The sequence below is a fragment of the Rhinolophus hipposideros genome (genome assembly GCF_964194185.1).
Source record: "Rhinolophus hipposideros genome assembly, chromosome: 8".
Classification (NCBI taxonomy): domain Eukaryota; kingdom Metazoa; phylum Chordata; class Mammalia; order Chiroptera; family Rhinolophidae; genus Rhinolophus; species Rhinolophus hipposideros.
Window position 1 is genome coordinate 88,296,907 of NC_138054.1, and position 25,449 is coordinate 88,322,355.

General features: G+C 45.5%; 2 protein-coding genes across 5 annotated transcripts; one reads left to right on the top strand and one right to left on the bottom strand.

Annotated features, from left to right (window-relative positions):
- Positions 1-5,342: 5,342 nt before the first annotated feature.
- Positions 5,343-16,216, top strand: MASP2 (MBL associated serine protease 2; the record flags this gene model as incomplete). The annotated part of the gene is made up of 10 exons (XM_081056280.1): positions 5,343-5,666; positions 5,839-6,016; positions 6,745-6,876; positions 8,737-8,933; positions 9,016-9,163; positions 10,242-10,360; positions 11,595-11,673; positions 13,519-13,653; positions 14,153-14,227; positions 15,453-16,216. 10 exons carry the CDS (start codon positions 5,343-5,345, stop codon positions 16,214-16,216), a joined length of 2,151 nt encoding a protein of 716 aa, XP_080912406.1.
- Positions 13,878-25,449, bottom strand: TARDBP (TAR DNA binding protein). Of its 4 annotated transcripts, XR_013993794.1 has the most exons (8): positions 25,123-25,449; positions 23,950-24,198; positions 22,790-22,953; positions 22,087-22,227; positions 21,403-21,573; positions 19,608-20,809; positions 18,594-18,864; positions 13,878-17,831 (listed from the first exon to the last, which is right to left on the bottom strand). XR_013993794.1 is itself a non-coding variant. In XM_081056282.1 (7 exons), exons 2-7 carry the CDS (start codon positions 24,185-24,187, stop codon positions 19,692-19,694), a joined length of 915 nt encoding a protein of 304 aa, XP_080912408.1. In that variant the 5' UTR covers positions 24,188-24,198; positions 25,123-25,449; the 3' UTR covers positions 13,878-19,691. The 4 variants fall into 4 exon arrangements, 2 of the variants coding, with proteins under 2 accessions (XP_080912408.1, XP_080912407.1); XR_013993795.1 differs by having other exon boundaries at positions 18,594-20,809; XM_081056282.1 differs by having other exon boundaries at positions 13,878-19,747; positions 20,665-20,809.

Here is a 25,449-nt window from a genome sequence, read left to right on the forward strand (position 1 = left end):
CCGTGTGGGTGGCCACACCAGGCTCCATGGCGCGGGCTGTCCTCTCTCCATGGTGCTGAACACCCAGCCTGCACCCCAGGCACCTCACCCTCAGGACTCGGACTCTGGGGGGAGAGGAGCCACCACGCAAGGTGTGGATTGGGGGAGGGGGCTCCAGCACACCCATCTGCGGATCCAAGGGGGAGGGCGCTGGTCATTGAAGAAGTATCTCCAACCCCCTCCCCAGCCTGGGCAGAAGTACTGTCAGAGGATAGATGACCTGGGACACTTGGGGGCAGGGGAGAGGCACCAGCCTGCGGTGGTGCTAGAACACTCCCTGGCCCCCACCTTTACCGTGGGCATCTACCTTGGACCCTGTTGAGCAGGTGCTGGGACTGAAATCATGGGGGTGAGGGGGCAGCGGTGGGGAGCAAGTGTCCAGCTGTGCAAGCCAACTTGAGTGGCCCCAGGTCACTCATGCCCTCGGGCGCTACGTCCCCTGTACCCACCTCCCTGAACTCACCAGACTTAGCAGTTCTGACCCCCAGCTAACTTCCCCATTCCACCTTCAATCCCAGGACAATCTTCAACCCAATTTGGGAGCCAATATCACGTGCCCCAGGGCTCCCCCCACTCCCAGGGAGGCGAGGGAAGTCCCTACTTGTCTGGGCCATAATTTAAACATCAAAGGAAGACTAATAATGACTAGTTATAGAACACTGACCTGTCAATTCCTTTAACCTTCACAGCCACCTGAGGAAGGTCAGAAACATTAGGTGACATGCTAGTAAGCATGCTAAGGACACACCAGGCACTTCTAAGAGCCACTCCATTCTGCTCATCCCTACCTGCCTCTGCAGCTGAGCCCGAGCACCCTGGGCTCCCAGATCTCCATGCTCAGGGCTCCTCCTCCCCACAGCCCATCTTACTGACAATACTCCAGGAATGTCCATCCTGGGGGCATCCCAGGGAATGCTGCTGGTAGGGAAGGTGGACACGGGAAGAGTTCAGAGGGCTCTACCTGGGTCTAAATCTCCACTCTGCTGACTTGAGCCACTCACAACTCCTGACTTGGTTACCCCATCTGTAAAATGGGATCAATCGTCCTCACCTGTTACAGGCTTCATTAAGAAGCATGTCATGGTGCTCACTGAGCTAGTAAAAATCAGAACGGCCTCTCAGGGCAGAGGAAGAGGGAGAAGAGGGCCCAAGTTGCAGAAATAGCTGGAGCTGTTTGGGAAACAAGAATGCCTAACCCAGAAGATGAAGTCCGCAGTGTAAATCCCTCCACTTCCCAACTTTTACTAGAATGTCCTGTGCACGTGTACACCCCTTGAAAGGGTCTACATTAAGGTCTAGCACTGGATCCCGCACCTGGGTGGGCACGATGTCGATGCGGACAGAAGCAGGGTGTTTGGTGAGGGCATGACCTGAGTCCCCTAACGTCCCAGAAATCCTGGAGAGGGCCCTGAGCAGGCCCAGGATTTTGTCACTTGGAGGATAGAATTAATCCTATTTAGAGTTTCGAAGTTGAGTTATTTATCAAAGTTAGCCATGCCCCTGGTTTAAGGATCCAAACAGTTCTACGTGGATTGTGAGGAGAAAGAAATCAGCCCTGTGCCCACTTTCCTCCCTGGAGGCAGCCACATTTACCTCTTTTAGCCAATTATTTTGGTATTTACCTTCATGTCTGTAAATAACATGCTTATATTACTATTTCTCACCTTGTCAGTTTTCGTCTTAGTCTGTTGATTTTCTACTAGGGAACATGAGGATTTGGCTTTTTCCTTCCCCGCCCCGAACCCCCACACTCTCAACAATTAATTAATTAATCGATCATCTTTGTTAGCTCAATATTCAGTGTTCCACTACTGCAAAAACATAAATGCCACTGACAGCTGAGGCAAGGAGTAAACTATAACTTTTTATCTCCTGCACAGCTTCCTTTTCCCTGGAAGTTTTTGAGGGATTCTTTTCATTTGATTAATTTTCAATAAATTTGTCACTAATTTAACCCCAAACTTTTTAGCAATTATCTAAAGCTCTTCTTAAGATGTGTGGATGCAACGCATTTCATGAGAGTCTGAACAATATGCTAATCAATTAATTTTTGATTATGAGATCTTAGAATTTTACTTAGACCCGTTATAATTTATAATTAATTCATGATTGTATTTAATGGAATATTCAATAACAGGAAATAGCAATATACATAACATGCATTTCTTTATTAAAATGATTTGTACCATAGTATACATTACACTTTCATTTAGGACAAGACAATTAGTAAACAAAAATTTTTTTTAAGATCTTTGGACTCAACGGGTGTTCAGTCATTTTCATCTTCCTAAAGAATCTGTCCAGAGCTTTCTGACTATCTCTAATGGAACTCTCTGTTTGAACTCTTTTGTCTTGGACCCCATGTCTTCCGGTTTCTTGGGTTACTCTCTTGTTTTGGTGGAGCATATCTTACAGTAGTTTTCTGAGAAAGGGGACAAGGGATGCAAATTTTTAAATTTTTCATGACATGCATGAAAATGTGTTTATTCCACCTTCATGCTTGATTGATGGGATAGAATTTGGATGGGTATAGAATTCTATGTTAGAAATCATCTTCCTTCAGCATTTTGAGATTTGCTCTTTTCCATTTTTATTAGTTATCTATTGCTGTCTTTAAAATGAGCCCCAAACATAGGAGATTGAAGCACAAATAAGCAAGTCTTTTCTCTTGGTTCAGCTTAGAATCATTCATAAGGCTGCAGTAAAGCTGTCAGTCAGGGTTGCAATCACCCGAAGCCTTAACTAGAGCTTAACTAGAGCTGTAGAATTACCTTCCAAATGGATCACTCATGACTAGCAAATTACCTGGCAGTTGTTAGGAGGCCTCAGTTCCATCCAATGTGGCCCTCTTCATAGGGACATTGAGTGTCCTCACAACGTGGTGGCTGGCTTTCCCCAGAGCAAGTGATCCAAGAGAGAGCCAGGCAGAGTCTACAAGGTCTAGCCACACAGTAACACACCATCATTTCAGCCATATCCAATCCATAAGCATTCAGCAGGGGAGAAGACGACAAAGAAGGGCATGGCTACCCCAAGGCGGGAATCACTGGGGCCGTCCTAGTTTCCAGTGTCATTTTGAGAGCGCCCAAATAGTTCTTTTCCTGATCCCTTGTATGTGATTTGCTCTGTTTTTTCTCTCCCTCCCTCTGTCTTTCTCAAAGCCTGTAGAATGTAATTTTTCTCTCCAGTGTTTTGAACTATCTTGTGTAAAGTTCTATTTTCATTTATTGTTCTGGACACTCCGGGGCACACTTTCTTTAAGATTTTTATGAAAATATAGCTAACATGTAATATTAGTTTCAGGTGTACATCATGGATATTCAACAGGACTCACCTGGCACTACGTATAGTGATTACCATATTATTGATTATATTCCCTATGCTAACGAAGTGATCACCATGATAAGTCCAACAACCATCTGACCCTGGACGACTCCATCACAATATTACTGACTTTATTTCCTATGCTGTATATTACATCCCCAAGACCTGGAACTTGGAACCTCTTATTCTTCTTTATCTTTTCCCCACTTTTTAAAATGTTCAATTAGAGTTGACATTCAATATTATTTTATATTAGTTTCAGGAGTACAGCATAGTGGTTAGACAGTTATGTAATTTACAAAGCAATCCCCCTGACCAGTCTAGTACCCGCCTGGCACTGTGCACAGTTATTACCATATTATTAATTATAGTCCCTGTACTTTACTTTACATCCCTATGACTATTTTGTAACTATCAATTTGTATTTCTTAGTCCCTTCGTATTTTTCACCTGCCCCCGACACTCCTCTATCACCCCGAGAAATCTGGTACCCATCTGACACTATACATAGTTATTACAATAGTATTGACTATGTTCCTTATGCTGAAACCCACATCCCCATGCGGGGGGACACTTTCAGTCAGTAAACTCATGTTCTCTTTAGTTCTGGGAAATTTTATTGCATTATTTTGCTTATAATTTTCTCTCCTCTGTTTTCTTTATTTTTTTTCTGGAATTCCTCAATCTTTGACATACTGTATAGGGCTTCTAATTTTCCTATCTTTAATATTTTCTTTTCTCTTTTACTCTATGTTTTGGAAGATTTCTTCAATCTTCCAAACGTTTTATTGAATGTTTCATTTCTACCCTACTTTTTATTTCCCAAAACGATTTTTTGTTCGCTGAATGCTCTTTTTAAATAATATCCTGTTCTTGCCTCTCTTTCTTCTGAAAATATTAATAATTGTTTTGATTTTGGACATTTTCTTCTCCTTGTTTTGTTTCTGTGTTCTTTGGTTGACTTTTTTTTTCTCTCTTATGTTTGAGGTTTTCCTCAGTAATCCTTGAATGTTCTGCTCATATGTCGGAGTGGGAACTAAAAAGGTGATTGGAAGCTCTGAGCACGTGACTGGGGCTTGTCAATTCACCTTTGCTGTGGGTGATGGGGGCTAAGACGTTTGCTTTTAGAATATTCAGTCAGTATCTTTAGGTCTTTCCTCTTCAGCTGGAAAAGAGGGAGGAGCCTGGGTAGCTGCCAGATTCTAGAAGCTGAGTCAGGAGGAAGGCTGGGTGGGGCTCTCAACAGCCAATCTGTTTGCTTAATGCAGCTGTTACCTGTCTCCACCTCCCCTGCTCTGCTGGGCCTGGGACCTCCCTTGTGTTCCCTCTAATAATCAGTCTCCAAGTTTCTGCTGGGGTGAGGGGGTGGGAAATAGGAATCGGCTGGCTTCTTAACCACTTCCAGAAGGACTTGGCGCTTCCAAATGCCAACTTGGAGTTGCTTCCTGATCCCACTGCCAACTTGGAGTTGCTTTCTGGGGAGTTTTTTCCACCTGCCCATCTGTTTGTCCAGCTTCCAAAATACGGATGCTGCCTCCTCTGCCGTAGTCCTCATCCTCGTGGACTCTTGTATTTTAAACAATTCCGTCTCCTCTCTTAGAGCAGGGTTTCAGAAGGGAGCAAAAATGGGTGCACGTGTGCATTGCTCCATCTCCACCTGGGGCTTCATTATGGAGATCGTTGTCATGAAGACCTGGGCGATCACAGGAGTCCCGCGCTGAGGCGGAAACGCGGAGCTCAGGGCCCAGGGACAGAGCCGGGGTGTGTCCCCAGGGCTACCTCGCTATCCAGGTCCAGCTCCCGGCTCCTGGAGGGGCCTCCCCTCCCTGCCTGTAGTCTGGGCAGGCGGGAGTCATGAGGCCGATTCTCAGATCCCAGGGCCAGCACGGCTGGGGGCAGGGCCAGGTGGTGGACAAACAGATCAAAGGTGAGACAGCACGAGAATCCAGCCCAGGCCTGGACAGCTGGACGGGCGCACCATGAGGCGGGTGGGAGCCCCCCACAGCCTCGCTGGCCCGGGGGAGGGCCGAGAGCAGACCTCCAGGCCCTCACCAGCCCCCCGTGCTGCCCTCAGGCCGCTGCTCCTCTTGGGCCTGCTGTGGGGCTCGGCAGCCACAACCATGGGCCCGCAGTGGCCCAAGCCAGTGTTCGGGCGCCTGGCGTCTCCCGGCTTCCCAGGGGAGTATGGCAACAACCAGGAGCAGCGCTGGACCCTGACTGCACCCCCTGGTTACCACCTGCGCCTCTATTTCACCCACTTCCAGCTGGAGCTCTCCTACCTCTGCGAGTACGACTATGTGAAGGTGCCGACAGGGCGGGGTGGCCGGTCCCTCTCTCCAGCTAGGAGGTCCCCAAGAACCAGCCAGGGCTGCGGGACAGGGACACCTGGGTGTGGGGTCTGGCCTCCGTAGCAGGGAGGGAGGGTGGGCAGGCCTTGGGTCTTGCCATCCCTCCCCGTGACCCCCAACCCCACAGCTGAGCTCAGGAACCAAGGTGCTGGCCACGCTGTGTGGGTGGGAGAGCACAGATACGGAGCGGGCCCCTGGCAACGACTCCTTCTACTCGCTGGGCTCCAGTCTGGATGTCACCTTCCGCTCTGATTACTCCAACGAGAAGCCGTTCACGGGCTTTGAGGCTTTCTACGCTGCCGAGGGTGAGCTGACAGGAGGCCTGGGGGGCTGAGATGACTCACTGGGGACAACTCTGCCTTAGGCCAGGCCTGCCCTCCTGGTAGGCTCCCCACATCCCTGAGGCTGGATTCCTGCCAAACCAGCAGGAGAAAAGTCCTCCTTCCTCTGACATCATCTACAAGGCAAATGTCAATAACAGCTGAGCTGAATTCTGTGCTCACTCAGCCAGGTACTGAGCGCAGGACGTCCTCACAGACCCCCAGTGATGCCAGGGCTGAGTGAGCCCGTTTACAGGTGGGAAAGTGAAGCTCCAACAGCCTGAGCTGAGAATGCACAGAGCTTGGGGCATTGTCTCTGAGCTGGGGCTTCGAGTCTGACACTTGATTTCAGATTCTGGCTCCTGCAGGGACAAGCTGTGTGACCTGGGGCAAGTGGCCCAACCTCTCTGTGCTCCTCATGAGGCTGCTTTAAGGGTTCAGTACCCCCGCCCACTGCCCATGGGGTTCCATTGCCAGCTGCTCCCTTCACAGGGGAAGGGGACCTTGAGCAGGACCCTTATCCATCCTATCCTTTTATCACTGGTTTAAAAGGTGTTATTTACTTCTCCAGCCAAGTGTTGTGGGGCGTTTGCAATGATCCTAGGCTGCTAGTGCTTGTCTGGGCACCAGCCATGTCCTCTCAGGTCAGCCATGACCCCAGCATTGCCCCATCTCCTTCCCTGCTGACCGCCTGCCTGCTCCACCCCTCCCAGACATCGATGAGTGCCAAGTACCCCCAGGACAGGCACCCACCTGTGACCACCACTGCCACAACCACTTGGGCGGCTTCTACTGCTCCTGCCGTGCGGGCTACGTTCTCCACGAGAACAAGCGCACCTGCTCAGGTGAGTGGCGGCTGCAGGGGGCCTGTGCCTTGCCCAACTCCCACCCTCAAAGCCATAGCTGTTCTGCCCCGGGGTCTGGAGGGACCACTGGCCTTGGCCCACTGCGCACTTCTCCTGGGGAGCAGCAGCCCCTGTCTACTCTTCTGTGCCCTCCCATCACCCGCCCATCCATCCACATTCTCCCCCTCCTCCCTCCATCTCTCATTCACTAATTAGTGAGTGTTAGGGCCCCCTGTGCGTCTGGCCTACCGGGGTTCTGGGACCCCATCCAGCCTCCTTGCCCTCACGCATGCAAGCTCCCCTCCACCAAACATTAGGGAGGGGGCTGGGCCTGCTCAGAGCCCCCACCTGGCAGACCCCTTTGGCCCCCACTGCCTGGAGGAAGCCCCTCTTGCCCCTGCCAGGCATCTGGACAGAAAACCAGCTGGTGCCCTGGGGAGGGGGAAGCCCCAACCCAGTGGCACTGACCCCACTTCCCTGCTCAGTGTCTCTCCCCTGTGTCTCTCCCCCGGTGTCTCTCCCTGCCTCTGTTCTCTTTTCCAGAGCAGAGCCTCTAGCCTCCCCTGCTGGCTGCAGCTCTGGGCTGGGCCGACATTACTGCTGCCTGCAGCGCCCATTCACCCCGCCCATGAGACTGACAATAAACCTGGCACCACCTGCACCTGCTGTGTGTGTCTCTGGGGGGGAGGGTGGGGATGTGCACCCTGGTCCCCTGCCCTCGCTCCCTACCTCGTATGGAGGAGCCTGGGCGGTGGGCACGCCCTCCATGGGCCACGGGCTCCTTTACCAGAAGTGCTTTGCTCCCACCCCCCATTGTGAAGAGGCCAGAGAAGGGTGGAGGCTTGCCTGAGTTCACACAAGGGGACAGGGCTCTCTGCTCCCCCACCAAGTCCCCAGGGGCTGAGCTCTCAGCACCCTTGGACCACCTCCTGTCTAGAGGGCAATTCAGGCGCCGTGTGCTGTGCGGAGGGAGCCCGACGCAGAGCAGAGCAGAGAGGCCCACGGAGGTCGACACTGATGGACCATCTGGCCCGCCACATCCAGAGACAATTCCCTCTGCCCCATGGGGAGCAGCCACATGGAGGAAGGAGGGCAGAGCTGGGACTCCCCACTTCCTAGAAGCCTCCTGGCTCAAATGCCTGCGTGGCCTTGGAGGAGGTGGCAGACCCCTCCCTGGAATGATGCGAGGCTCCCTCGGCAAGGACAGACGCAGCTGTGCCATTGAGGAGAGGGCACCAGACTAGTTTATGGTCAGTGTGGACCTGCACTTCCCTCAACCACCTCCCGAGGCGCAGCCCAGGCCCAGGCCAAGAGAACCGTTGCCTGACTCCTAACCCATCCCGGTGGAGACCCAGGGGAGGCTGGACTGGCCCGGGCTGGGAGAGGGCCCATGGTGGACAGACTGGGGCCAGGGTGGGTCAGGGGCCCTCGGCCAAGACTTGCCTCACTTCCCGGTTCCTGGGGTGTAAGGAGAGCCCCCTCCCTTCTCCTGGTGCCTCCTCGCCCCTCAGAAGAGCCTGACCTCACTCACTCCCCTCACCTTGGGGTTGTGACTCTGGCCCAGGACTCCCACCACCAGGACCCTCAGCTTAGGGCCCCCAGCCTCTCTGGGGGTGCGAGTGTGAGCCCCTAGAGCATGTACATGCAAGTGCCGCGTGTTTCAGCTCAAGTCTGGAAGCCAGAGAAGCCCCCTCCCTAAATTGTGCCTGCAGCTCCTGGGGTGGGGTCCTGGGTCTCTGAGGCCCCTCTGCAGCTGGCCACATGCATGGCCCTGGCCCAGACGGCACTGAGTGTGGATAGGCTGTCGGGCTCCTCTGCCTGCACCAGGCTCACGCTGCCCCGTCTCTCCCCTCTGCTCAGCCCTGTGCTCAGGCCAGGTCTTCACCGAGCGGTCTGGGGTGATCAGCAGCCCTGAATACCCACAGCCGTACCCCAAACTCTCCAGTTGCACCTACGGCATCCGCCTGGAGGAGGGCTTCAGTGTCATCCTGGACTTCGTGGGGTCCTTCGACGTGGAGACGCACCCCGAAATCCAGTGCCCCTACGACTCCCTCAAGGTCTGCTTCCTAGGACCCCCCCCTCATCCTGGCTCCTGCAGGTCGGGAGGTGACAAGGGCCTGCCCCTCTGCTTTCTTTCAGATTCAAACAGACGAAAAGGAATACGGCCCGTTTTGTGGGACGACATTGCCACGCAGGATTGAGACCAAGAACAACTCCGTGACCATCACTTTTATTACTGACCAGTCCGGGGACCACGCAGGCTGGCAGATCCGCTACACCAGCACAGGTAAGGGCAAGTGGGCCTCAGCTCCTGGCAGGAAGCTCGGAGCTCCCGTCTCTTGCAGGGGTGTACACGAGCGACGTGGGATGGAACTCTTCCTGGCCAGGCCGGGGACGCGTAGGGGAGGAAACAGGTGTGCTTGACCCTCAGCAGTACTGGCGGGGTCTGAAAAGTCAACTGACAAAGACAGATTCACAGGAGAAAAGCAGACACATTTGTGTCTTATGTTTTACATGGTGTGGGAGCCTTTGTAAGGAAATGAAGGCCCAGAGAAACAGCTAGAACTGGGTCCATTTGTGCTAGAGCTGATGAAAAGTGGAAAGTCATGGAGGAAGGGGGTAGGGAAGGAGCGTAAGGGAAGTGCAGTAACCTGGGCAGACCTATCAAGGCCTGTTTGTTCCTCCACCTTTCCTCCAGGTCGACGGAGGGCACCCCTCTCATGAGGGTCTTATGACCTGCTTCAGGGAAGGGAGACGTGGGGAAGGTCAGAGTGGCCTTCCTGCTTTGGCCATTTTCTCACATTCCTTCAGCTTAAAATAGTCAACATGCCAAGGTGCCCTCTTTCGGGGTGGCATGTCCTGAACCCCATCAGAAGAGAGATCAAGTTTGCGTGGGGGTGGTCTGTGAGGGAATGCTACCCCAAGGGGAAATGCCATCCACTCACTCTCCTCTACGTTCAAGGTTCTGTCTAATAATCAAATAGACATGAGATGGATTAGAAAGAGGAAACAACCAAATTTCATACATACATATGCATGGGAGCCTGCATACATGAGAGTCAGAGACCCCACATGCATGAGAAGTTCAGAGACAGCAAGGGAACATGGGTGTACAGGACGTTCTGGACGATGGGTGTGGTAGAGTGCCACGGGGCGTCAGGTCATTGCAGGGAGGGCAGGCTAAGCAACCGAGTGTTTCATCTTGCCTTTGGTTTTAAATCTTAAGAACTCTGCCGGACTTGTGACAAGCCGTCTTCACACGTTAAATGTTTCATTTATAAATCAAGAACTTCAAATGCTCAGTTCAGATTCCCCAGCTGTCGAGTATCTCATCCAAAGCCCTAAGCCCGCTTTCCTCTGCGCAGCCCAGCCTTGCCCTGATCCGGTGGCGCCACCTAATGGCCACATCTCACCTGTGCAAGCCAAGTACATCCTGAAAGACAGCTTCTCCGTCTTCTGCAAGCCGGGCTACGAGCTTCTGCAGGTACGTTAACACGAAGTCAATAATGCAGCACAATTATGCTAGTTTTTAAATGTATATGTATTTTTCTATCAGCACATAAATATGAAAGGAAATGGGAAAATAGCTGTTGTCAGCACAGGGGCTTTTTTTGACTACGACTAAACAATAAAAATCAAAGAAATGATGTTTGCTGAGAAGAGGGAGAGCTATGGAGAATTTTTTATTCTTGGGAATTTTGCCTTTTTAAAAAAGCTACTTTGGAAAGGTAGTGATTCAAATGGACTTTTCTCTGTTCACACATGACAGCGGCTCTTGGTAAAGCGGCTGAGCTAACAGGATGCCTTTGCTCTGTTTGCTCTTTTTGTGCTGTGTGCTGTGAGGTCACCGTGCATAAAATTAAGCTCCTCCCCCCTGGTCAAATGACCTTTACGTGAAACAACTACTGGGCCCACAAAAAAATGAAACCGCATGGAGAAATCGTATATTCCGCAAAGTTATAAATAGTGACCACTGTTAAGGGAGAAGGAGGATAATTTTAAAAATGCTTAGTGTATTGCTTTAGGGGCCCAAGGAGATTTACACGTCCTCTTTATGTTCTTCAAAATTGTCACTGAATCCCAGTGGTAAAAAGCAATAATATTGAAATGGTAGCTAGCTATGCAATCCAGTCCTGTGGAGGGGCAACACACACACACACACACACAAAGGAAACACTTCCCACCTTGCCAACTTTTGGGGCAGGCTCTTTGCCACAGCTCCTTGGACTGCAAACCTGTTCAGTTTCTGATTAAAAAAAAATCATCCTGCTCTCCTTGGAGGCATAAAGCTTCTCTAAAGCAATTTCTTTCATCTAGTCCAGACACGTTCGCTCTGTGTCCTGAGGTTGGCCTTCCCCAAACTTCTGACCACCAAGCTCCCTTTGACACTTCATGTAAAGCAGCAGGAACTTGTGAGAAAGTAGAAAGCCAACGTATCATGAAAAAATACATCCTGAATTGCTGCAGAGGTCAACATTTGGTTCCTAAAATGCAATGCACCTTGAAAGATGACCTCTGTGGCACAGGTGACATAAGCAGAGCCGTTGGCAGCCTATATGCACACAAATCAAGGCAGCGTTGGGCTGTTATGTGCGTGTGTCACTCCCTTGGGAGCATCTCGTGAAACACTGGAAGAGAAACTACTGTGGGAGCATAGTTTTGGGGAGTGCTTTTATGACGTAAGCAAGGAAATTAATATTTTCTGAATTCCTGTTTAGGGTTATGTGCCCCTGAAATCATTTGCCGCAGTCTGTCAAAAAGGTGGATCTTGGGACCAACCAATGCCAGAATGCAGCAGTACGGTCACGTGGCCACGACTCCTAGGACACTTCTGCTCTTACTGCTTCTACCGCTTCTGCTCTTTCCTAAAAGGATTCTACTTACTGGGGTTCCAATTCCAAATTTGCTTCTCTTCCCCAGTCTCTTAGAGGTTAAAATGAAACCAAGCTATTAGGAAACGTTATTTGCTTTCTGAAAGTGTGATCTTTAAAAATATTCTTCTAAGTATAAAATACTCATAGAAGATGGGAAACAGAGAATTGCATTTTAATACCCATAGTTCCACCATATGAGTCACTGTTTTGGTGTATGTCCCCCTCGTTACACACACGTCTCACACGTGTAAACATACAGGCTACTGTAGGTACGGATGGGGGTACACACCAAACAGGCAGTGGTGTACATCACCATTTTGTGAACTAAGAATTATGTATATTTTTTGTATTTTTTGAATTATAAAATACGTGTTAATTGGAAAAATATATAAATTTACAAAAATAGAAAAAGCCACTCTTGCCCAAATCGCCAAACTACCACTAAGAGTTTGGGGTCTATTCCTTCACATTCTTTCTCTCCTATGTTATATATATACTAACACATTTCACTATTGTATACTTTTTAACCAAACGGGATAATTAATCTGATTGCAATGTGCTTTTTCCCTCCATATTGTTGGACTATCTTCCCAAGTCAATCAGAGCATGAAAAGAGCCAGTCAACCTTTTTAATGACGGCACAGCACTCCATCACGTGATCCTCTCAGTCAATCCGAGTGGTACCGTTTCCAGTTTTTTACTATCACACACTGCTGTAGTTAACACCCCTGTATATGTCTTTTTGCATATTTTGTGCAAGGGTTTCTGCAGAGGTCCTAGGGGAATTTATTTCCTAAGTTTACACTGAAAAAGCAGTCAAGAGCTGGCCCTGATGGGGTGCTGGGAGTCAGAGGCCTGGGTCTGCACCGATTCTGCCGCTTTTTGCTGGTAGTTATGGGTATCTCGTCTGTTAAGACAGTGCTGGTGAAGCACCTGGCAGAGCCAAGCACACGGCCACAAAGTTGCTGAAAAGTATTTCAGTGCAATCTTTCCATATCCACAGCAATACAGCAAGTGTTTGGATGTCTGCTATGTGAACTTTCAGACAGCCCTTTGTCTCACAAATTGGTTATTTCACGTTAGCAGTGCTAACAAGTGTGAATTCCAATCCAAATCCAAGGTATTATGACTTCCAGGTCTCCTGAAGTCAGCTTAAGAAAAGGATCGTGGGCCGGCCGGGTGGCGCAGGCGGTTAGAGCTCCGTGCTCCTAACTCCGAAGGCTGCCGGTTCGATTCCCACATGGGCCAGTGGGCTCTCAACCAAAAAAAAAAAAAAAAAAAAAAAAAAAATTTAAAAAAAAAAAAAAAAAGGAAAAGGATCGTAAGAACAGGCTGAGCCCTTTAGAGTCGTCTGTACTGGAGTCCTTTTCTACCCTCCCAGTTACCACTGAACACCCTTTCGCGTGGACCCAGACTAGAGGCACGTGTAGGTGGTTGCCGGCTTTGCGGCAGACCTTGTTAGAAGTGAGCGCGCTAAGAAGTCCAAGCGCTTTCAAATCCCTTTCCTTGAGGAAAGGCATCATACCATTCCTTCCACAGGGACTTCTCAATCCTGCCCATTTAGTTGGGAACAGGGATGAGTGCTTCCAAGTCACACTAAAGCGATTCTCTCCATTCTTGAGATGAAATTAATGATGCCCGGCATCCCGGGGGGAAAGAACACGGCTTTGATAGCACCACTCGGCCCCGCCGCCTTTCCCAGCCTCCCCATCTTTTTGGTATTAGAATCGAAAGCCACGCTGACGCCTGCCTCTCCCATATTTATTAGTTGTCGACTGTGGTCCTCCTGATGACCTCCCCAATGGCCAAGTGGAGTACGTCACAGGTCCGGAAGTGACCACATACAGAGCTGTGGTTCAGTACCGCTGTAACGAGACCTTCTACACAATGAGAACAGAGGACGGTAAGCCAACCGTTCAAAGCTGGGGTGGGTGAAATTTGGATCTTAAGTCCTCACTATCTGAAAATAAACTTGAACCAACATTTTTGGCTAAGGCTAGACCAAAGATTAAAAGGCACTTCTCCCACCTGCTAAGTGAAGTATTACAGCTGAAGTGACTTTAATGTCAATTTGCAAGAAGCTGAAAACAGATCTTATCTAGTAAATGACTACAAACACACAAGATATTCCAAATGGTTTAATTTAACAAGCCAAAACCTTATCATTAAGCACTTGAGATCCTGATACATATTCAAGTTACACATCTAAAAGGTTTCCACTTTGCAAGCAAACATGGTAATGCGGAGACCCCCCTATTTATGAAATCATGTAGAATGGTTATTTAGACACCTCTAGTTCCCACTGATGCTCAAGAATCAACATTTTTCAAGGGGGGATTCAAGCAAATGACAACCACCTTATACACGCAGTTCAACATTTTTGCTTTTCCAATGATTTGCAGGTAAATATGTGTGTGAGGCTGATGGATTCTGGACAAGTTCCAAAGGAGAAAAATCACTCCCAGTCTGTGAGCCTGGTAATGGATACATTTATAGGAGAGATGCGTAATGGATGGCATGTAGAACTGGGTAGGAGACATAAGTAGCGCTTCAGCTGTGGTGGCAGAAATGTAACTTCAGCACTTGGCTCTTAGGCCAAGTTATTATTTCCAAATAATATGTTCTCATTATCCCCTTTCCATTTGGAGAGGTTGCTGGGTGCTGACTGCATCAGTCATTGGATTATTTTGGCCTTCAAGTAGGCAAGCATAAAAAATTAAATGATTTTTAAAATTATCTTGAACCACTTATACATTTATAAACATGAGTTCTTCTGTTGAGTTACTTCTCTTCTCTGTAAAAATGCTATTAAAACCCAAAGCTAATAACTTCATTATTTCCCTAAGCAATTGTTTTCAATGACATCTAGTTTTTAAACATTAATGCAATTTGCCTTTTAATAGTACTTAAAAAATTTTTTACCAGAATTGGCTCTGAAGACATAGTTGAATAGAGATTTTTAAAAAAATGGAAAGGTAATAATATATTCATTACCCCTCTGTTATTTGGCTTAAATTAGTTTTTTTTTTTTTTTTAAAACCTTTATCTTGGCTGACACGTTTGTAGGTTTGAATGCAAGTATTCTGCCACAACAGGAAACGTATTTGCTACATTGAGTGTATTTCATAATATACAGTAAAATTTGGTGTTTGGAAAAATCAGCTAGACCAAAAATAACTTGTGAACTTGATGGTGCCTGGCTACAACTGCAGCATTCTAATTTTAACACAGTTAAGTGCTCAAAGGTGAGAGTAATATTACAGCTGCTGTGTTGGTGACCTCAGTTCCTGCTTCCCCAGCACGACATGGTGAGTCCCCCACTTCATAAGTGGGAAAGCAGAAGCAACGGCAGTTACTTCCTTTTCCTTTCTCTGCACGTGGCCAAGAGCACTGGCTCAGACAACACGTTTGCCTTAAGTGATTTCCCCAACCGTGTAGACCAACTGTTTTAGCAAAACAACAAGTTTCTAAAAGAACTTTCACTCACCTCATTTTCTGAGGAGCTAAGAGATACCAGTCAGGTCTTTGTGCTGTTTTTGGGTAGCCTCACTTGGGTAGTCTACCACTGTATGGTAGACACCCACCAGTTCATGGGATGCAAGTTTTGGTTCATTAAATATACACAACCCCAAATTGGTAGTAATTGCAGAAAAACACCACTGGGTTTCTCTAAAGGCTCTGTACATCTGCTTCTTTCCCCAGTTTGTGGAATATCAACTCGTACTACAAGAGGTCGTATATATGGAGGGCAGAATGCACAGCTTGGTGATTTTCCTTGGCAAGTCCTGTTACTAGGTGAAACTATAGCAGCAGGTGCACTTCTGTACGACAGCTGGATCCTGACAGCTGCTCATGCTGTTTATGGGCACAAAGAAGATGCCCCCTCCCTGGACATCAGAATGGGTATCCTGAAGAGGCTGTCACCTCATTACACACAAGCCCAGGCAGAGGCCATTTTTATACATGAAGGTTACACTCATGATGCTGGTTTTGATAATGACATAGCACTGATTAAACTGAGGAACAAAGTTATAATCAATAGCAACATCATGCCTGTTTGCTTGCCAAGAAAAGAAGCTGAATCCTTCATGACGACAAATGACATTGGAACCGCATCTGGGTGGGGATTAACCCAAAGGGGTTTTCTTGCCAGAAATCTAATGTTTGTTGACATACCAGTTGTGGACCATCAAAAATGTACTGCTGTCTATGAGAACAAGCCCTACCGAGGGGCAAGGGTAACTGATAACATGCTTTGTGCTGGCTTGGAAAGTGGGGGCAAGGACAGCTGTAGAGGTGACAGTGGAGGGGCATTAGTGTTTCTAGATAATGAGACACAGAGGTGGTTTGTGGGAGGAATAGTGTCCTGGGGTTCCATTAATTGTGGGGAAGCAGATGAGTATGGGGTCTACACAAAAGTTATTAACTATATTCCCTGGATTAAGAAAATAATTGATAATTTTTAATTTGTGTGTCTTCAATCAGTAAAAGATTCCTTTAAAAATAACCTATAAAAGATCTTAGCAGTAATGACCTGACAAACATTAACACAGCAGTTTGTCGGTTGCCAAGATTTTCACCCTTTACTGACACGAGGGGACATACACTATTATGGTAATACCCATCTTTGCCAATGCAATAGAAATTCACTGGTTAATGTACATTGAATTACTTATGAAGTCCAATATCTTTCTGTACTGGCCTTTTTGTCTGCATTTCTGGAAATTGCCAGTTCATATTCTTTGACTAATTTTTTTGGATTTGGACTTGTTCTTATTGCTCTCTAAGACAGCTTTATATATTACAGCAATACTGGTTCAGGAAAAACCTTGAATCATGGATTTTTTTTTTTTTTTTTGTAGATGAACTGGAAAGATTAATATTTTAGCCTAGGTACTGATTTCCATGTTAAAAACCACAGAACAGTGAGATATACTTTTTCACTCATCAAATTGACAAAAAGTACATGGAATAGCACTAATTCACATTGTCAAAGACAACATAAATATTCTAAAGGACAATTTGGCAATATATTTCAAAAGCATTAAAAGCATGCATAGTCTGCTCTAGTAATTCCAATGCTAAGAATTTAAGTTAGCTATGAGAATGATCCCAGCACTTGGACATAACATAAATAATGCTAAATTCAGAAGACCGTTGAATAGAATGTGGCATTTCCATACGACGAAATATGACATTAGAAATAAATGGTGGTATTACAAACCTGTAGTATTTTTTTCCTTCTTACAATGAACATGTAATACGTGGGCACACTTAACCAAACAATAGATCACAGATCATACAATAGCTGAGTATAGCACTCAAATACACAATTAAGAGCTGTTCTCCTAGTACTTAACAACAAAATTATTCTAATTAGCACATACATCTGAATTAAGTAGCTAACCACTTTCTTTTTCCTAAGGACAAAATTTAAGCTTTGACTTAGCTTTAAAAATCTCATTTCATTTTAGTTAGCTAGTACTCCCTAAAAAGTTTTAATAGCTAACATCTAACAAAGTTTTCCATTCTAGCCCAAGAGTTACCATTCCATTTAAAAATTCATTGCGAGTTTTGGCCTAATTTCTCTTGTGCATATAAAGTACAACTTCTTGAGACTTACTTTTTAAAGATAACTTTACAGCATCTTTGTCACATATAAAAAGAAAATTGTGTTTTTCCAGTAAGACTCCAGACACTAAACTGTGGTGGCAACAAAAATTTTTATTCAACTGGTTCAAAAACTTTTTAGAATGAATGCATTTAGATGACCAAATAGACTTTAAAAACAAATTTTTGCCAAATAGTTTACTGCTAAACTTGAAAAAAATTTTAGGGTAGAATTAAATACCCATAGCTATGTAGTACCACAAACACGTTAATAAAAAGCTACGCAACATTGAGAGCCTTCTAAAACCAGTAACTAGATTTACACAAGTGGAAATAAGGGATTAAAACCATGCCATTGACAAGTTAACTTACCCCTGGGCTCCTTGAAGGCTTGTCAGTTTAGTCTTTGGAGGTCCCCGAATACCATTTTAACTGTTACCATGTTACTGCTGCTGAGTAACAGTGCAAGTGCTAAAATGCAAAATTCAGATGGTACAGGGTTTGGAAATCATGCAATTTAGATGCAGAAAAAAAATAAAACAACTCAAGATCCTTTTACAGAGGAAAATGAATAATGAAACAATGTGGCGATCACAAGTCTAAAGGAGGACTTCACTTATAAAAGTTTAAAACACTTAACTTGCAAAAACCCTATTTATCATAATCTAATTAGATAAGGGCATTAGGTAAACTATCAACACAAAACTTGTTACATTCTTCCATTAGAAAAACGAGCTCAACTCTCATAGTAGTTACATAGAAAGTACAATAGAGAATCAATATATTATTGCTTTTACATACTTAACAATGCATCGTTGAGAGTCTGAGTTTTGTAAACGACTTTATTCAACACGACTATTTCCCCCACCTTTGGAAGACAAAGCCCATTTCACTTAACGCTTCCACAGACAGACAACCCACCCTGCTAGGTCTTAAAGCTATCAAGCTTCTTAATGGATTTCAGGCACAAGATAATTTGTGGTTTCTTCTACTTTATCCCTATTGCAATTAATTCCACTTTTCAAATCCCAAACTAGAAAGGCGCTGATACTCCCTTCTTTTCAATTGATATGCTTTGTTACAAAGCATATAATTAACAGTTTTGCCCACTCTCCCCAAATAAGAGTATTTTTAGAAGGCAGGATTTCCCAGTGGAGATTTATACAGGCCCTGTAAATAGAACATCACCAAATGCACAGAGGCACTAAGAAAAAGCTGGAGGGTACTGCTTACCATTTTAGGTGCGGTCACCCAGACTTATTAAAAACTAGATTTAAAAAGAAAAAAAAAACTTTTCACTTTGGACAATGCAAGAACAAATAGCAATTAAGTCTGGGTATCAGGTGTCAATGCATGACAGGTGATGAATCCATTTGACTTGAGACAACTTTTCAAATAAGTTTATTTGAAGCAAAATAAACTATTGCCAAGAAACTTTATGAAAGTTCCATCTCAAAAGGGTCAAAAAGGGGAATTAACTGCTATGAATTCTTTGCATTCAGGGCTGCAAAACAAAGACACATATTATTTAAATCAGTTTTATTTAAGAATTTCCAACATTGACAACTCTTATAAAAAGCATCCAAGCACAGGACACAGAACTGCAGCAAACAGCATTCTTAAGGGTAGCTAACAGACATTAGAACTTCCACCCTTCTTTGAGACACCCCAGCTCACTGGTGAACTCTGCTTCCAAGTACTCCTGCAAAGCACACCACAGGCTCAGTCCATGTTCTCAACCCATCAGCTTTACCCATCACATTACCACATTACCACACTTACAGATCAGTAACAGAAGAGAACACACACCATACAGCATTCACAGCAGTTGACAAAGGGGGAGGGGAAATACAAGTATCATTTCACTTAACACATTCAACTAACGTGGGTTCTCTAAGAACAAAACTCACTTAAAGTCTTCCAACAGATGTGGATGTCCTTTGAATGCAAGAAACATTCGTACATTATTTGCTATCATTGCTCTCTGCACACGCTCTCACCAAAGCCACAGGATTGAGAGACACATCTCGCCAAGTTACAAAATATCCATTATGCACCACCAAGTCTCTGCACGCGCTCTCTCCTTTCCTCGCTCATACTAGCCTTTCATGCCTCGGCACCACCATCAATCCCACACAAGGTTTCAAAAGTTCAAACAGCCTTCTGGTTCCATATCACAGCCTTGCGTTCATAGCGTTGATACGACTCCATGAAATAAAGAGTAGCGGATAAAAATGGGACACCCACCGTCAAAGACGCAGCCTGTGCAGCGTGATGACGAATTCTTGAATGAGAAAGCATGTAGACAGAAGTATTCCTACCGCAGAATATCTACAGCACCCCTTTCAATGAAGTGCTTCTTCCATAAACATTTGAAATGAGATGAACTGCAGAGATTAAATGAAGGCTTCATATTGTACTTTTGCATATGAAGGGAGACAAGTGTTAAAAAACAAAAGAACCAAACACTGTGACACCATGATCTCCAAAAAGGAGATTTTCCTAAGGAAAAAAATCCATATGGTGGGGTTCAAATTAAAACAAGGAGAAAAGAATGTAGTTCTAATCAATGGTTTCCATTTTGAACATGCAAAGAATTCACTTGACAAGTCCAGGGATAAAATATTACAGGAGAAACCTTTTGATATCAGTTGTAGTGTGTTGGTTTACCAATCAGGCAAACAGCAGTTCACTTTCAAACACTCAATATTTCAACCCTTTATGTAACAAAACTTATAAAATTCCTTTAGCTCTTCCTTTTTCTAAAGAAAAATGTCAAAAATACTGCTGAATATACTTCACACTGAACAAACCAATTTCGAAAATTCTTAGTACATATGTATTTTACAATATACTTACCATGAGTTTAGAAAAATTTGAATTCCCACCAGTCTGTACAACCAGCCATCACCCACTGTCTACATGCCCCAGCTAGAAGGTTTAGAATCCATGCTTGAGCCAAAGCCTCCATTAAAACCACTGCCTGACCCTGCATTTGATGCCGAGCCCCAACCGATTGCTGCACCTGAATTAGAACCACTATAAGAGTTATTTCCAGAACCAAAGGCCTGATTTGGCTCCCTCTGCATGTTGCCTTGGCTTTGGTTGTTACCTGATGGGCCTGACTGGTTCTGCTGACTGGCTAACATGCCCATCATACCCCAGCTGCTCTGCAGTGCTGCCTGGGCTGCAGCCATCATCGCTGGATTAATGCTAAAAGCACCAAAGTTCATCCCTCCCCCCATATTACTACCTTGATTGTTTCCCAAGCCAGCTCCACCCCCCCTACTGTTACCAAACCCACCCTGATTCCCAAAGCCACCCGGATTACCACCAAATCTTCCACTTCTTTCTAACTGTCTATTGCTATTGTGCTTAGGTTCAGCATTGGATATATGTACGCTGATTCCTTTAATGATCAAGTCCTCTCCACAAAGAGACTGGGCAACCTATAAGAAAATAAGGGATGTAAATAAAAGCAACTACACCAATGACTCACACATCAAAGCAGCAATAAAACTTAGATTTTAAGCTACTATCTAAACTAGAGAAAAAATAAACAATGAACACTCATTTCATTTAAACGTATAAAATAGCCTTTAGCTTTCATAAGGAATTTTTAGTTCACCTTCTGAAGATACAAAACATTCCCAGTTAAACACCACATATTGGAAAATATTAAAACATTTATCACAACTATCTAGGCCCATATATATATGTATATATATATATATAGTATATATGTATACTATATATATAGTATATATATATTATATATATACTATATATGTAGTATATACATGTATATATACTTATATATACGGGCCTATATATAGGCCAATATATATAAGTATACATATATATATATATATACACACTTACATATATGTATATATATATGGGCCTACATATAGTATATATATATATATATGTCAGCTTATAAATTCAGAAAGCTTAGCTAAGGGTGCCAATTAGCTGGACTGGAAAAGTTCAAGAGAAATTACCTAATTAGCTGGGACAAAATTATTAAAGAGAAAAATACCTGGTCATCTGCAAATGTGACAAAGGCAAAAGCCCTGAACGGTTTGGGAATGAAGACGTCTACCACCTCTCCGTATTGGCAAAAGAACTGCCGCAGCTCGTCAGCAGTCATGTCCTCTGTGCAGCGCCCAACAAACACCTTTCTGCTTCTCAAAGGCTCATCTGGGCTTTGCTGGTCAAATTCAAGGAAGGAAACACACCACAAATATTTTATGAGCAACAACAAGGGCATCATGGTAGAGGATGTAACAAAACCTACCTGCCTTTTATATTAGGTGAGTCATTAAAAAGCAGGTAGTCTAGAAACGACTGAGGAATGTCCTGGAAACAGGAATAATGTTCCAAATAAACAAGTCTTGCTTGCTTGGCACGAGTTAGGCCTTTGGAACGAGACTAATGCACGATTATCTTTATGTTTTAACATGTAACTAGGTAAGAAATTGTTAACTTGCTAGAAATCACCAAAGAATAAAATGAACAAAGTTTTTGTTTAGAGGAGTAATAAACTAAGTATTTCAAACAATCATAAAACATTCAGCATGCATTAAGGTCCTAAGGCAAAAGATTTCAAGAACACACCCTGCCACTACCTTTTCCAAATGTATTTAACATTTTATTTTACAGCGTCTTCTAAGGAAGTTTGTTGGCGAAAGTGCCCAAAGCAGAAGACAAAAGAGCGAAGTACCTTAGAATTAGGAAGTTTACAGTCACACCATCGTCCATCTATCATATGTCGCTGTGACATTACTTTCACCTGGGTTTCATATTCCGTAAATCGAACAAAGCCAAATCCTTTTGAATGACCAGTTTTAATATCTTTCTTGACCTATAAAAAAAGTCATCTAAATTTACTAAAACTACACACACACAAACACAACAAATGAGAATTGTTTGACAACGTGAATGGATTCAACTGCATGCAGTGGCTTAATTAAAACTTAAACCAAGTTATTCTTGAGGTTTAAGCAACAGGAGGGTGAATGTTGAATTCAGATCTTGTTATAGTTGAGTAAAACTCATCTACATAATAGAATTTCAACAAAACATTTTAGAATACAAAGATAAACTGGGCCTAGTGTTTACAAATCTTAAATGGAAAAGCAGAAAATGTTTTTGAATCTCCCATCAATGTAAGTTATAAAGAAAAAAAGCTAATGTCACCTCCTTTTCTTAAGTCTTTATGCAACAGGATCTTACAATGTCAAAGGCAAAAATATATGGTACACGTATAAAGGGAAACAGTGTAAGCCAAATTTCTTTCAGCATCCTCTATGTATACATATCACAAATATATTGTCTGCTGAACATGAAGGGCAGTGTCACTAGAACAGGAATTCGGGGCGCTCATTCACTGGAAAAGAAAAAACTTAAATAAAATTAAAGTGTACCTGAACCATAAGAACTTCTCCAAAGGTACTAAAATATTCTTTTAGATCCTGTTCAGTTGTTTTCCATGGGAGACCCAACACTATTAAATCAGATGTTTTCTGGACTGCTCTTTTCACTTTCACTGCTGATGAAGCATCTGTCTCATCCATTTTTCTTTTGTTATCTAAACAAAACGAGCAGAAACTTTTTAGAACTCTTCATTTAACACTGCTTAACACACACTGCCTCCTACATCTGGAAATGAGAAGCAAATAGATTTTAAGAACAGTAAGACACTGAAAACTTTTGGCTGAGTGGTTAGCTCTAAAGGACAGAATGAAGGAGTAAATGGTGAAGGTGCTTTTCTGGTACCAATCCAGGGACTCCCATCTCTGGTTTTGTAATATCTCAAAATTACAATTGTATATTCTCTCCTCTCAAAAGGTATTATCAAAATAAAACTAACTATTTCACTTTGACTTTAAAATACATTAAGGAGGAAAAGAACAGTGTGATTACTATGGTTTTGTCTATTAAATGTATTTGCTTAATTATTTTAATGCCTGTAACTTAAAAACTATGTGCCAAAAAAAATATATCAACTTTTATCTCTAGCTGTGGATTTAAGGGTGACCTCAATTTTATTTTTCTTTCTAAACTTTCAACAATAACCTCACGCTTTGCAATAAAAAAGAAAACCTCGGGTCAGTTTTAAAAAGCAACATTTGGAAGGGAAGAGAGAAGCTAAATGATGTTTTTAAAAACACACAGTTTTAGAACAGTTTCAGGTTCACAGCAAAATTGAGAGAAAGGTAGAGACTTCCTATCTACCTTTTTCCTCCAAATGGGCATGCCTAGCTTCCCCATTATCACAATCTCCCACCATGGTGACTTGACACATTTGTTACAACTGAGAATCCACACTGATACATTATCTAAATAACATGGTAACCTTTGTTTGGTTACTTAAATACATAGTTTTCTATTTTAAAAAATGCTCTGTAATTTTGTTTTCACTCATTTGTAAACTACTGGTGTTCCAAACTAGTCTAATAGTAACATTTAAAGAAATACTTGGGTTATAGGAGACTTTACACCCGGAGAACAGGCCACCATCTATGACTTAGAAAGAGACACAAACCCGACTATAGCGTTATTGCAAAACCAAGGGGCGACAAACCTTTGGGGTAGTTGACAACATATACTAGATTTCCCCAGCCAGCGTCTGGGGCGTGCAGAATTCCTTCTACCAGCCGGACACCTCTCATACACTGAGACACGGGATTTCTGTAGCGCAGCCCACAGGCCCCTGGAAACTGGGCTGTAACTGTGGACAGCAGCACCGTCCCATCGTCTTCCGATGGTATTTCAATGGGCTCGTCATTCTCATCTTCGGTTACCCGAATATACTCAGACATCTTTTATTTTTCTTAAATAGAAAAGAGAGATGAATGACCACACTTGTGTCACAGGCAAAAAAAAAAAAAAACAACAAAAACGAGGACGCAAAGAGAGTGATTCCCATTAAAAGGGGATGCCTCCCTGGCTCGTTCATTCATTCAATGAACATTTGCTGAATGCCTATTATGCATCTGGGGCTGCGGCGCTAACCGTGAAACCAATTAGTCCCGGGTGGCACGCAGGTGACAAGCAGGTGACAAGCAGGTGACAAGCGGGAAGCGGGGCCGGGAGGCGGCGGCCAGCGAGAGGAAGGCGGCGCGATCTTATTACAATCGTGACACGTGTACTCGAAGGAAGTAAGGAATCTCGAGGGCCGGGGGAACCTCCGCTGGTTGAGACGCGTGTGTGTGTGTGTGCGCGTGTGTGTGCGCGCGTGTGCGTGTGCGCGCGTGTGCGTCCAAGTCGAGTTCCCTAAGAAAGCGACGCACAGGCTGAGTCCTGAGCACTGAAGGAGTCGCGAGCCAGGTGAACACAACACGGAGCAAGTTCCTCCCGTTTCTCCTTTTGACACTTCCGGGGGCTCTCCCAACTTGGCCCCAGGGCAGCGGCGACAGGTCCCAGCCGCGGGCCAGCACCTCCCAGAAGGCAGCGCGCGACGGCCCAGGGCGGAGCTGGGAGCGCGGCCCGGGCGGGGCTGCGGGGGCGCCGGGCCCGGGCGGGCAGCGTCGGCCCCGAGCGCCCGGCCCCGGAGGCCCGGCCGAACTTGTGCCCCGGGACGACGGCCCCGCGGGCCCAGCGAGCCCCCCGGCGCCAGGCCCTAACGACGCTCCCGCCGGGGCCCGCGAGGGCGGGACGCAGCAGGCCCGGCCCCAGCCCCTTCCCGGGGTGCGGGCCGCCCGGTGCGGAGCCACCGCGCTCAGGGCGTCCTCAGTGAGACGCGTCCGCGACTCACCCGCTAGGCCGCTGCTAGGAAGCCCGACGGGGGAACTCAGGCAGCCAGGGATCCAGGAACAGCCCAGAGACCGTTTCGTTCCCACAAAATGGCGCTAGGGCCGCCTCCTCCCCTCGCCGGCCGTCGTCCTCTCCCACCGGCTCCGCGTCCAGAGGGGACGCGCGTCGCACGGGGACCCCGCAGCCCTCTCGCCGGACAGTTAGGGCTCCCTCCTGGGAGGCTGAACGTATGGAGTTGATTTGAAGGTTAAGATAAGACCAGCACCTGGGCCTGAAAAGCTAAAATTGAGGCAACGTGGACGCGTGAGCTTTTGACTCTCCCCACGTC

What these genes read in the sequence shown, in the direction of transcription:
- TARDBP (XM_081056281.1), bottom strand. Translation starts at nt 24,187, where the DNA reads ATGTCTGAGTATATTCGGGTAACCGAAGATGAGAATGACGAGCCCATT. An exon ending in GAGAAGTTCTTATGGTTCAG is followed by an intron (nt 22,228 to 22,789) that starts GTACACTTTAAT and finishes CTTTTTTTATAG; the next exon opens with GTCAAGAAAGATATTAAAAC. An exon ending in TCACATTTGCAGATGACCAG is followed by an intron (nt 20,810 to 21,402) that starts GTATTTTTCTCT and finishes ATTTTCTTATAG; the next exon opens with GTTGCCCAGTCTCTTTGTGG.